Here is a 13,644-nt window from a genome sequence, read left to right on the forward strand (position 1 = left end):
TATACAGAATAATATGAATCTATGTGTACATGTATGTACTTTGAAATGGGTTATATAGATTAGGAATTATGTGTTGGAAATTTGAAAGAGCTAATACATTGAAAGAGCTAATAAATTGCTCGGGTAATTTATTTTACTTTTTATTATGATAAATTTCAAACATGCTTAAAGTGGAGAAGATAGTCATCCCCATCTACCTATCATCTAGATTTAACAGTTATTAATATTTTTCCATCCTTGTTTCATCAGTGTTTTTTGCGGTTGGTTGGTTTGTTTGTGTTTTTCTGATCCCATGCAGTGAATCTCAAGCAGCATGACATTTCTGTCTTGTATACTTTAGTATGAGTCCCTATTCTCCTCAGGGACATTTACCTACAAAACCGCAATGCCATTATCATAGCTAACAAAAGTTTTAATAATACTTTAATATCATCTAATATCCAGTTTATATTAAAATTTCCCCCATTACTCTCCAACTTCTTTGTTTTTAAATTGGTTTGGCCAAATGAAGATCCAAATAAATTCCAGGTATTTCATGTTTTTTTAAGTTTCTTAAGCCTCTTTTAAAGTAAAACAATTCCCTCACCTTTATTACACTGTCCCTTTTTTTCCCCCATGCTATTGATTTATTGAAGAAGCAAGGTTATTTGTCCTGTAGGATATCCCATAGTCTGGATTTGACTGATTACTTTCCCATGGTGTCATTTAACTTATTTTAGTCTATTCTATAGTTTGAACTTATCTATTTGGACATTAGTAAGATTCACTTGCAACATTTTTGACCACATGTGGTAGTTAGCATGTGCTTCCTGTGTGATCACATCAGGAGGCCATTAGTGTCTACTTGTTCCTCTTGTAGGACACTAGGATGGACCATTGGGTTCAAGTGAGGTGAGCACTGGCAGATATATGTATATATCCATTTATTTATTTTTAATTTCTACTTGCCCTATGTTTTATTTGTTTTTGTTCTTCCAAAATTCTCTTTCATCAAGATTTTCATGTTTTTTAGCATTGTATTATAATTTTTAAATTATTTAAAGTTTATTTTCTAGGCCCTTCTCATTATCAACTCAGTTTATTTGTGTGTTCTTTCTTTATTTACATTGGTTCTTTAAGTGATGCCATTTTTATGTTTTCAGAATTTGAAATGTGAATTTTCCTTTTTGATCTAATGGTAGTAGACTTTCGTTTTTTAAATTTAGTTTTAGTTTTACAATATTATGAAAACAAATGTGTTCCTTAATATATGTCAATTTTCTGTTACTGTGCCAAAGATAGAAATGTGTGGGGTGGGGCATGTTCTCTTCACAGCACTCTGATATATTATTAATGCCCAATTTAATTATATTACTTACATCTAAGTTATAATAAACCTGGCAGACAGATCTCCCTCTTCAATTTTAAAATATATATATTTTTATTGATTTCAGAAAGGAAGGGAGAGGGAGAGGAAGAGAGAGAGAGAAACATCATTGATGAGATAGAATCATTGATTGGCTGCCTCCTGCACACCCCACACTAGGGATCGAGCCTGCAACCTGGGCACGTGCCCTGACCGGGAATTGAACTGTGACATCCTGGTTCATAGGTTGATGCTCAACCACTGAGCTATGCCGGCCAGGCTGGTCTTTATATTTAAATTTTTATGCTGTGGTCAGTTTTTTTCCCTTGTGTTTATTTTAATTAGAACTTGACAAGAAGTGTGTCTGGCATAACTAATCTGCCCATGTTAATCTCAGTGTGTTTATTATAGGTGTTCCTTTATTATATCCTACAAAAATATTTCTAGTATCATATATTTCACTTTTCCCATGGCTGTCTCTGCTATTCTCTCCCAATCCCTTGAAGTCTTGATGAGCCATGGTTTCTTACTAGCTACTGCTCACAGCAGTCCTCAGGTTATGCTGATGTTCATGGAACTTCTCCCAACATTAAAGGCCTTCTGTACATCCTCAGAGGCCTCTGATTGTCACCTTTTTTTCGGTAACCATTTTCCTAACTGCCCCTTAAACTTGTCACCTGTTTTTTAGTATAGTAAGTCCAGAATTAGCACAGTTCTTTTTGAGGACAACTATGGGCCCAAACTGTATGAACTATTTCTTTTTATGATACACTAAAGAGTACCAGAATAAAGAGACCAAAGCAGAGTAACTGAACACATGTTACTTAGTATATGATTGGTTCGCCCTTCCTTATTACTTTTATTATTGCTACTCCAGGTGGTGTGAGCCATATTGATTTTTTGGCACATTAAGTTGTTAGTATCTATCAATGTATGAAGGGAAGTATCCTATACTAGAGGCCCAGTGCACGAAATTGTGCACGGGGGGGGGGGGGTTGTGTGTCCCTCAGCCCAGCCTGCACCCTCTCCAATCTGGGACACCTCGAGGGATGTCCGACTGCCCATTTAGGCCCGATCCCGGTAGGATGGGGCCTAAACGGACAGTCGGACATCCCTCTCACAATCCAGGACTGCTGGCTCCCAACTGCTCGCCTGCCTGCCTTCCTGATTGCCCCTAACCACTTCTGCCTGCCAGCCTGATCACCCCCTAACCACTCCCCTGCCAGCCTGATTGATGCCTAACTGCTCCCCTGCCAGCCTGATTGCCCCTAACTGCCCTCCCCTGCAGCCCTGGTCCCCCCAAACTGCTCTCCCCTGCAGGCCTGGGTCCCCCCCAACTGCCCTTCCCTGCAGGCCCGGTCGCCACCAACTTCCCTTCTCTGCTGGCCTGGTCACCCCTAACTGTCCTTCCTTGCAGGCCTGGTCGCCCCAACTTCCCTCCTCTGCCGGCTTGGCCACCCCTAACTGCCTTCCCCTGCTGGCCTGATCGCCCACAACTGCCCTCCCTTGGAGACCTGGTCCCTCCCAACTGCCCTTCCCTGCTGGCCATCTTGTGGTGGCCATTTGGGGGCAGGATCTTTGACCACATGGGGGCAGCCATCTTGTGTGTTGGAATGATGGTCCATCTGCATATTACTCTTTTATTAGATTGGATAGAGGCCTGGTGCATGGGTGGGGGCCAGCTGGTTTGCCCTGAAGGGTGTCCCGGATCAGGGTAGGGGTTCCCTTGGGGCTTCGGGCGGCCTGGGCGAGGGGCCTGTGGTGGTTTGCAGGCTGGCCACGCCCTCCGGTAACCCAAGTGGAGGCCCTGGTATCTGGGGTTTATTTATCTTCTACAATTGAAACTTTGTAGCCTGGAGCAGAGCCAAGCCTTCTGCTTGCTTCGTGGCGGCAGCCATTTCCGTTGGGGTTTATGTATCTTCTATAATTGAAACTTTGTAGCCTTAAGCGAGGCCTGGGCCGGCCAGGGCTGCAGAATCTTGGCTTTCTCCATCGCTGCAGGCAACCCTAGCCTCCTGCTCTTTCCAGCTCCGTGGCTGCTGCCATTTCTGTTTGGTTTTATGTATCTTCTCTCATTGAAACTTTGTAGCCTTGAGTGGAGGCCTAGGCCGGCAAGGGCAGGCGGAAAGCTTGGCTTCCTCCATTGCCAGGGAAACGCATGCCTCCCTCATGCTCTCTGTGGCGGTAGCCATCTTGGTTGGGTTTATTTGCATATTCGCTCCTGATTGGCTTGTGGGCATGGCTTGTGGGTGTAGCGGAGTGATGTTTAATTTGCATATTACTCTTTTATTAGATAGGATAATAAAAGGCTAATATGCAAATAGACCAAATGGCAGAACGACTGGTCGCTATGATGCGCACTGATCACCAGGGGGCAGACGCTCAACGCAGGAGCTGCCTCCTGGTGGTCAGTATGCTCCCACAGAGGGAGCCCTGCTCAGCTAGAAGCTTGGCTCACAGCTGGCGAGCACAGCAGCGGTGGCAGGAGCCTCTCCTGCCTCGGCGGCAGTGCTAAGGATGTCCATCTGATGGCTTAGGTCCGCTCCCAGGGTGGGGGAAGCGGGCCTGAGCTGTCAGTTGGACATCCCCCAAGAGCTCCCAGACTGCGAGAGGGAATAGGCCAGGCTGAGGGAACCCCCACCCCCCGAGCACATGAATTTTGTGCACTGGGCCTCTAGTGGTTATACAAGACCCAATTATCTGCGTGAAAATCCTTTAGTCTTCTATGTAGAAGGTGCAATTATATTATTATTTGTTTTTTTTCAATATAACTGAGGAAGGAAAGGATTCACAGATTACTTAAACAATTTAAATAGAATTTATATATGTTTAGCCACTCATACAAATTTGGTAGAATAAGAAGTAGAAACTAAATGTTTGAAAAGCTCTTCACAAATTTAAATTATTAATACATCTTACCCTAATCCTTCCTAGACTTTTCTTTTAGTAAATATTATGCTCAGAGGTTGGCACATAGGCCAAATTAGGCCAGTCTTTCTTTGTACAGGCCCAGGAGCTAAACATGGCTATGTTTTTCAAGGGTGGTTTTTTAAAAAAAGAAAAAGATGGGAGGAGAAGAAGAAGACTTAACAGAGACCCATTGTGGCCCACAAAGACTAAAATATTTACTCTCTGGTTCTTTGTAGTAATAGTTTGTCAATCTCGGACCTACCTAGTTTGAATATTTCCATGTCACACAGGCTAGTAGTAACATAGTAGTTAGAGTATATACACCACAGTGTACCTGACACTGAGCCCTTAGGGACATTGCCATACATGCCATTTCTTAGTGTCTCATTTAATGATGGCATTATATAAATGCATGGACACATATGATAACTTCGATTGAATTTTGCCTATCTAATGTCTACATTTTACTAGAAAGTTAAAATAATTTTAGTGAATCAATTGGCAGTCTTTCTATAACTCTGATTTTTCTTTGAGTAGAACTTTCATGTGCATACTTTTTTTGTTTCCCAAATATAAATTTATGGCATTAAATTGCTTCAAGTTTCAATAGATTAGAAACAAAACAAACCTCTGATCATGTACCATGTTGCTTATTGAGTTATACTATTTAAAAAATGTTTTTAGAGAAAATAAAAGGTCAAGTGAACCAAACATTGGTTATTTGGTTTAATTTTCTGGAAAATAGGATAGCCTTTATCAGGTCCCTGTGTCTCTCAGTCCTCGTGCTTGCCTGACAGCTTGATAGTGGCTCTGCTGTGGTGGAATTGGTTGTCAGGAAGCTGCTTTGTCACCAGAGAGGGGCTGTACACTGAGCTGGGGGGTGGGGGGAAGCCAGGCTCACCTTGCCTTGACCTGCTGATCATGATGGGTTTTGTTAGCAACAGAAAATGTTGGCTGCATGATTTCCTTTAATGCTAATTTTGATGTAGAAAGTAAGGTTACTATAAGGTGTCATGTCTCATTGCCATGGACAAACCCCATGCAGTGCCTGCTTAGTGAAATGCAAGAAGTGCCAACTGGCTGGTCAGAAAATTATAGCAACGTTTAAATAAATAGTGTGAGCAGATTTGCTTGTATTGAACATGGAAGTATTTCTAGTTTCACTTTATAATATTTGAACATTTTTATCTCCTAAAGTTTTTAAAAGAAATACACTTTTTTTTTCTTAGATAGACATTTTCCCCCTAGAAATCTGCCACCCATGACTGGCAGGGTTGAGGCAGAACCAGTAAGTTCCTTTAGGAAAGAGTTGGAGAATAGCGGACATAAGAGTGATGTTACTAGTAAGTTCAGTGTCTTGCATTTGAGTTTTTGCTAGAGCAAATTATGCAAAAGAATAAAATTCTAGGTGTTTTAGCAGCTATTATTTTTGAGAGAGGTCTTTTTATTTGCAACTGAATTCAGTTCCCAACTGACATAATAAGTCTATTATTTTCATTTTAAAGATGTGAAAATAGAGACTTAGTTGATGCTGTTCAGATAGGTGAATTTTTTTTTTGTTCTGGGATCAGACCGCTTGAGTTCAAATTTTGGGATTGGCTTTGAGACTTCAGCCAAGTTATTTATTTTCACTGAGTCATCTGTGAAATAGAAGTAATAGTACAACATGCATCATTGGCCTCTTACAAGAGCAGTATGCATTAGAAATACCATAGGGCTTAACTTATGATCATGGCTAAATTAATGTGTGGCCTGCGATTTTTTTTATTATGTCACAATTTTGAATTTGAAATTATATTTGGTCATTTTGTTTTGAAAATTTCCTAAGTGCTTCACCTGAGCTTGATTTGCTCTGTTGGAAACCTCCCCCTTTCAATAGGCTATACAGTTTTAAAATATAAGTGATCTTTCCTGATAATCTTTATACGAATTATGTGTACATATATGAATATTGGCCAAAAACTCCAATGTAATTTCTACATCCACAAATTGATGTTTTGGTAGATGTCACTAGATATTTCTTTGGAACTTCCAGTGAAATAATTATAGTATGAATAGGACATGAATAATATGTATTTGGCCATGTTATGTCCCAAGACTGAAATTAAATATTTTTAGCTTGATATAATTCAAATAGTAGTATTTCTAATTTGCAGGGTTTTTTTGCATTTTATTTATGAGAAATCATAATTTGAAAACAAGCCAGTATACTTCTAAGTACATAAGATTTGCCATAAAAGAGACCACTATAAAAATAGCATGCAGATAATGAACTGAGAAATAAGTATAACTTTCCTATGACCAAACATCAAAGATATTATTTACTTAAGTCTTACTTTTCTTTTGTAATTAAACTGTTGTTACCACTCAACATTCACGATCACATGATTATGTGTATAATGTACTATTTCAATAGCATGAAACTATGAATAATTTAAACTGGTGTCTCTTGGTTACTCTGCTGAGTTTATGCAGAGTTTTTGCACATTTGTGCTTATTTCCATCAGTGAAAATAGTGTGACCATTTTGAAAAGCTGTTTAAAATGTCATTTCAATGTAATATATTCCCATCCATTTAAATAGCCTAAATTTTAACTAGACATTTTGTTGTAGCCATCCATCAAAAACTGGAAGTGGATGGAACGGAAAAAGTAGAAGGATCCATGACGCAAAAACTGGAGAATGTTCTAAACAGTAAGTTTTGTTCTACTACCCAAAACTATTTATGGACTTTATAACAAGCTTTAATATAGTTCTTGGATTTGGTTTCACAGAACAAGGCAATAAGTTTCATTTTAGTATTTATTTCTAAATAATCATGATTTAATGAACATAAAGGGGAATAGAAACATTGAAAATGAATATCCTGGTGTTTTGTTTTTTTTTTTTTCATTTTATTTATGAAAAATTATAATTTGAAAACAAGCCAATATACTTCTTAATAAGTAAAATTTGCCACCATAAAAGAGATGACTATAAAAATAGCATCTTGAATTAAAGACAGAAAAGCACTGACTCAGTAGCCAGGATTTTTATTGATCAAAAACCTGAAAAAGGACCTTCAAGTATCTACCAGTGTTAATACAAATAATACCAGCTACTGGAATTATAGATGCTTATGTGTCATTTACTTATACTTGACCTTTTTCCAAAACAAATTTAAGGCAACTGCATAATTAAGAGTGTTTCTAACTCTGACACATTTTGTAAAAACTATAAGCCAGGAGAAACTGACACATGTAGAATTTGGAGATCTATCCACCTCCCTTTATATCTTTTTTCTGATATACTAGCTCCCAGGTACTTACAATACTGATTTGGAAGAAACTCATTGGATGAATCAATTCCTGTTTTAATATTGGTGACTTAAAAATAAATTATCCTCTTTCATGCATATAGTAAACATTTAACAAGGAGCAATAATGTCCAAAGGAATCCCCTTGTTTGTTAAAATAAGTATAGCCTATGATTTTCCCATGGTAGGGTTAAGAATAACTAAAGAAATTAAGAACCATCTCATCAAATCTTTAGTGATTCTGTGAATGCAGAACTGTGATATCAAGTTAGTTTTTACACTTCTAGTTTAATTTATTTCCATGAGCACAGTTTAATGAGCTTTTTTGTAAATATCTGTTTGTAAATCCATGGATCTCTGGTAAGAAAGTATTTTCTAGAAGGAAGCTTTAATTTGACATAGGCTTTCCTTGGTAGTAGAATTTGAGGACTTAGATTTCCTCCTAAATTTATGAGTTTAACGGTGCTTTAAATATTTTCCCCTCTGGTTGTTGTTATTATTTTGCCTTGAGATTTTGCCTTGTTTTTGTCTGATAACCATGTCACCAACTTGGCTGAAATGAATATATTCTTAATTTAATCCAAATAAACATTTACTAGAGCTATTTCTATATTAGCATAGTCAAACATATTTAAGGTCATGGAAGAATGTTGTTTTCACTATAGAAATTGTCAGTGAACCATGATATCTGTAAAGAAAGTATCTTTACATGATATCTGTAAAGAAAGTATCTTTACATGATATCTGTAAAGATTATTTCATTAACTTTTCCAAGGCGATTTGTAGGGACAAGCTGACATAGTAAGTATATCATTGTTATCAGTAAAAGAAAATAGACTCTTATTAAGATTTTGAAAAAATTAAGATTCATTTTAAGTGTTAGGTTTAGCATAGTGTGTTACCATAATTTTTTTTTTCTTTTAAGGAGTAGTTTAGGAAATTCTCCCTTCGGACTGTGGTATAAAATTTGTAAGGGAAATCATTTTACTTCTATTACTTTATAACCACAAACCTACTGAAGTTCGTTCTTTTTGAATGAAGTTGTGCTTAGCATAAATGGTTACTTCTTTATGAGACTCTCAAGACTTTCTAGTGTAAATTTTTTCTTAAAATATATTCTTTATAACAGTATCTTTTTTCTAGAATCATTTTTATCAACTTGATGTTGATGTTTATTATCTTATGATATAGTTTTGCTAATTCAATTTGACCAACATTTATTTAAGACTGGTTGTGTAGACATAACCCTGCTCAGTCCAGTGTGGGGTACACAGCTGAAAGAGGTGTGGCTCCAGCCTTGCAAACATGTTCTTCATCTAGAGGGGTATGCCATAGTTACCCAAGACTTCAGAAGCTGTGTAACTGGGGAATCAAAAAAACAATTATAGAACTATTACAGAAAATTTAGTTTCTTTTCTTTGGAAAGGAAGGAAGGATTGATGAGTATAACTGTAGTGTAGTTTACTTAGATTATTATTAATGCTTTAATTTTGCATATAATCACATATTTAATTAATATGCATTTTTCTTGAGTTATTTTAAATGAAAGTTTTTAAAATTTGGGCAACTTTTCTCACTATAAATGAATTTTTAATGTATGATGTTAACTATAAGAAACTTAGTCCATTTTATTAAGAATTTACCAGTGCTGAAGCCTTTCATTGAAATTCTTTTGTTTTCACTGACATGTGTTTCACAGATTTGCCTTTAACTTAAAAATTTCTTCTTGATTTCAAGCAAGTGATGAAGTGATGACTATTATTTATATCAAATTTGCATATCAAGTTCTATTTTTTTTTTTTTTACCTATTCCAAGAATATAGAATAGGACTGTCCCATAGAACTTCTATAAAGATGGAAATGTAGCTGTTGAGGATTTAAAATGTAGCTAGTATTAGTGAGGAGTTGAATTTTTAATTTTTATTTAACTTTAAATTGAAATAGCCCCATGTGGCTAGTAGCTACCTTATTGGACAATGTGAGTATAGACAATGTCATATAAGTATTTGTAGTAGAAGCTGTGGTAGTGATAGCTAAAACATTTGCAGTGTTCAGAAACATTCTATGTATATTTAGTCCTCATAATAACTCTGAGGTTTGTACTATTATCTCCCTTTTAGTGATGAAAAAAAAACTGAAACCCAGAAAGATCAAATGAGTTACCTAATGTCATATAAGTAGTAAGTGGTAGAGTTGGGATTTATGTCTGGAAATCTGGCTCCAAATTTATACTTTAAACTACAGATTGACCTTGCTGTGCATGGTTTTGATATGCATGAATTGCTTGAATTTCAGTTACCACAGTCCAATTAAATATACCTGTTCCGCCCTAACCGGTATGGCTCAGTGGATAGAGCGTCGGCCTGTGGACTGAAGGGTCCCAGGTTCGATTCCGGTCAAGGGCACGTACCTTGGTTGCGGGCACATCCCCAGTAGGGGGTGTGCAGGAGGCAGCTGATCGATGTTTCTCTCTCATCGATGTTTCTAACTCTCTATCCCTCTCCTTTCCTCTCTGTAAAAAAATCAATAAAATATATTTTTTAAAAAATATATACCTGTTCCCCCAAAATACAGTTCAAATTTCAGTTACTACAATGTATTTGCTATAATTGCATAAAGTACAAACTCAGTTGCTAGCTCTTCAAATGTGCAAGTGATCCGTGACCAATTTGTCTCTTCCAAGTCTATTGGTGACTGGTAACTGTACATGTGTTGTCAGTTCACATACATATAGCAAAGTGGGCAGTTGTGTGGCCTCCTTGTCTCCCAGAGATAAACTCACATGACATTATACAGAAATGGATATTAAAAGGGGGTTGGCTCACAAAGATGATGATGTTTCACAGGAAGTGATGCCTAAAGGAGCACTCAGAGATAATCTATGACATTGAAAATACAAAGGATAAACTTAGAAAGGAGTATGACAATTTGTCAATGCATAGAAAAGGTGCTTGATACATGCAAATCATATATAATAAAGAGGTAATATGCAAATTGACCATCACTCCAACACACAAGATGGCTGCCCCCATGTGGTCAAAGATGGCCGCCCCCATGTGGACACAAGATGGCCACCACAAGATGGCCGACAGGGGAGGACAGTTGAGGGGGACCAGGCTGACAGGGGAGGACAGTTGGGGGGAATCAGGCCGGCAGGGGAGGGCAGTTAGGGGCAATCGGGCCGGCAGGGGAGCAGCTAGGTGTCGATCAGGCTGGCAGGGGAATGGTTAGGGGGTGATCAGGCTGGCAGGCAGAAGTGGTTAGGGGCAATCAGGCAGGCAGGCGAGCGGTTGGGAGCAGTCCTGGATTGTGAGAGGGATGTTCCATATTAGAGAGGGTGCAGGCTGGGCTGAGGGACACCCCCCTGCCCCGTTCACGAATTTTGTGCACCTGGCCTCTAGTTTTACAATAAAAAATGAGATGAGAAAGGCAGCATTCAGTTTCAGCTGCACAGTCATTTGTGCGGGACTGCACTCCATACAGAGTGAGGCTTGTACTGGCCAGTACCATCTCTCTAAGTAGAAAGAGTATTGAGCACTGATTCAGAGGCAGATTTTTAGTCCTTTCTCTATAAGCATTTATTGAGCACCTGTTAGTTCTATCCCAGGAATATGAAGATAAAACTTAGGCTTTACTTCTCAGTCTGTATAGTCTAGTGGAAAATACAGACAAAAATCAGCGAATAGATTGTGGTGTGATCATCCTCTGCTGGTGGTAATCCTGGGGTACATCTGGAGTCTTCACAAGGGAGACCTAATTGAAAATGGAGTGGAAAGAATATCAGGGGAGGGTCACATGAGTTTTAAAAGCAGATTTGGAAGTAGCCAGGCAGAAGAGGTTGGTGGGTGGGCAGCTAAGTGGAATCAGGTTGTCCCAGGCAGGGCAAACAGCATGATGAAGGCACCGGTTTCAGAAAGGAGATGGGATGCATTCCTAGACCCAGGATCCAGCATGGCTGGTGTGCAGAAGTGAGAGGTGAGGGTGCCAGATGGAAGAGTGTCTGCTCATGACAAGCTTTCTACTGGGTTTGGGATTTGTCTTTATCCTGAACACTGAGATATTGAAGGGTTTTCAGTTAGGGAGTGCTGTTAGAACTTTTCAAGGAGCATTCTGCCCTTTGTATAGACAAAGCATTAGAAGGGAGCTAGACTAAGAGAAGCCCAGGTAGAAGGTACAGTTGTAAGAGTGAAGTGCTGAGGACTCTTAATTAAAGCAGAGGTGATGAAGGTAGAGTGAATGGCAGGTGGGAGATGTTAATGATATGAGAAAGGCAGCATTCGGTTACTGGTTGAGGTGAAAAGAAGAAAAAGGAAGTAGTCATTGATTACTTCCAGATTTCTGGCCACAAATGGAGGAAGAAGGAGCAGGTTTGGGGCATGAGGAGAAAAGTAGAGAGGAAAAAATTCAGTTTGATTTATAACATGTTGAGTTTGAGATTCCTGAGTATAGTACCCAAGAATATCTTTTTCTCTCTCAGTACCTCCTAGCTTTGTCACAATGAGCAGGTTGAAGAACCTCTCTGTGTTTTCAGTTGCCTGCACTATAAAATGGGGATAAATATAGTGCTTATCTCACAGGGACATGAGTAAGTTTAGATGAATTAGCAATTAATATATGTTTTCAGAATAAGAATTTAGAATAATTAATATAAACTTTTAAGACAAGCACCTAGCATAGAATAAGTGCTAGATATTACATGTGTAGTATATGTTTATCCACCCACAAAGGCTTCTCCAAACTCCTTTTAGGTTATAAGGGACCCATAGATGCTGAAGTGTTTTTTTCTCCCTCCATGAGATCTTTATTCTTTTCATTTCACTTCCTTAGCCCTTCCCAAAGGCAGTTAAACTAAGGGTCTGAGAGTTGACTGTCCACCCAGTAATCTTTTCTCCACTGTCCTCTGTGATGAAGCCTGAACAACCATGTGCCTAGACTTAGGGTCCTATTCCTGTGCTCCAAGCCCCCTAAAGCTGATGTGCTCCTGATATTGTCCTTTTCAGCTCTGCTATCAGGGTTCACTCAACGGGAAATCTTTAGGGAGTAAGTTGGTTCCATAGGGTGTCATAAGAAATGCTCTCATAGTTTCCCTTTAAATCAGTGAGGGCTGAATGATTGAACTGTCTCCCCCAGGTAAACAGGTATTCATCTTTGGAATTGCTCAGAATAAAGGACTTGTTTGTGATGGGTAAATTCATTTAAAAAAAAATTATTGTATGTGTAGTTAAAATATGTGTAAAGGTTTGTTTTACGCTAACCGACATAACTTAAGATATAGATTTGGGACTTAGCAGCATAGAGATGGTAGTTCAATGAACAGGACTGAATAATTTCTAGGTACTATGTGTAAAATTAAAAAAAGAAAGCTAAGGACTTGAAACACTAAGGGAATATCAGAGTCAAGTTTGTGAATAAGGAACTATTTTTTACTTGTTACAATGGTAATTGTTTAACAACTGGCATGCCAAAAAGAAAAAAAACAACAACTAACCCTAATATTAGCATTTCCAGTGTGTAAATCTTCCCATCATGGTTGATTTCAAGCTACCAACCTGACATTACTGAAAGGGAGTTGAAAAGAGATGGGTAGTATGAGCCAACTTCCCCTCTTTCCTCATCTCTAAGATTCCATTCTGTGTACTCCATGTGGTGCTATATAATTCCAGTGTCCGAAATGGCTCTGTAAACAAGCATTAACCATTGGCGATGATACTATTCATGTAATATCATTATGTTATACATGGAAGCCTGTCTTACCATTTTCTACTGTCTGTTTACAGAAACTGAGACACATACAATAAGTATGTTGTTAGGTCTCATTGTGGTCTTGGTTTTACTATGAATTTAAGTCTACATTTTTAAGTTACCTTAAATTACCAGATACTTTAATGTTTCCTAATCTCATTTAACTTGCCTGTTTCTGGGATAAATTGTGTGTGTGTATGTGTGTGTGTGTGTGTTTTGTGGATAGGGTACTTTTTGCATCCTTCCCACAATCCCCTCAACTCACATCAAGCAGAGACCACAGGTTAAAAATCACTTCTATGATATACTGTCTCAGGTGTCAGTGCCATGTAAAGGACCAATAAGTCACTTC

At 38.3% G+C, this 13,644-nt stretch overlaps 1 protein-coding gene across 4 annotated transcripts in view; it reads left to right on the top strand.

Annotated features, from left to right (window-relative positions):
* The window catches only part of EXOC2 (exocyst complex component 2), a gene marked incomplete at its 3' end in the record, with an annotated part of 271,555 nt that overhangs the window by 130,925 nt on the left and 126,986 nt on the right, over positions 1-13,644 (top strand). For all 4 annotated transcript variants that reach the window (XM_080658431.1, XM_080658434.1, XM_080658432.1 and 1 more), the window contains one exon: positions 6,869-6,949. In XM_080658431.1, coding sequence (XP_080514557.1) covers positions 6,869-6,949 — 81 coding nt within the window. The remainder of the gene's footprint in view (positions 1-6,868; positions 6,950-13,644) is intronic.

The sequence above is a fragment of the Plecotus auritus genome, assembly GCF_963455305.1.
Source record: "Plecotus auritus genome assembly, chromosome: 2".
NCBI classification, from domain to species: Eukaryota; Metazoa; Chordata; class Mammalia; order Chiroptera; family Vespertilionidae; genus Plecotus; species Plecotus auritus.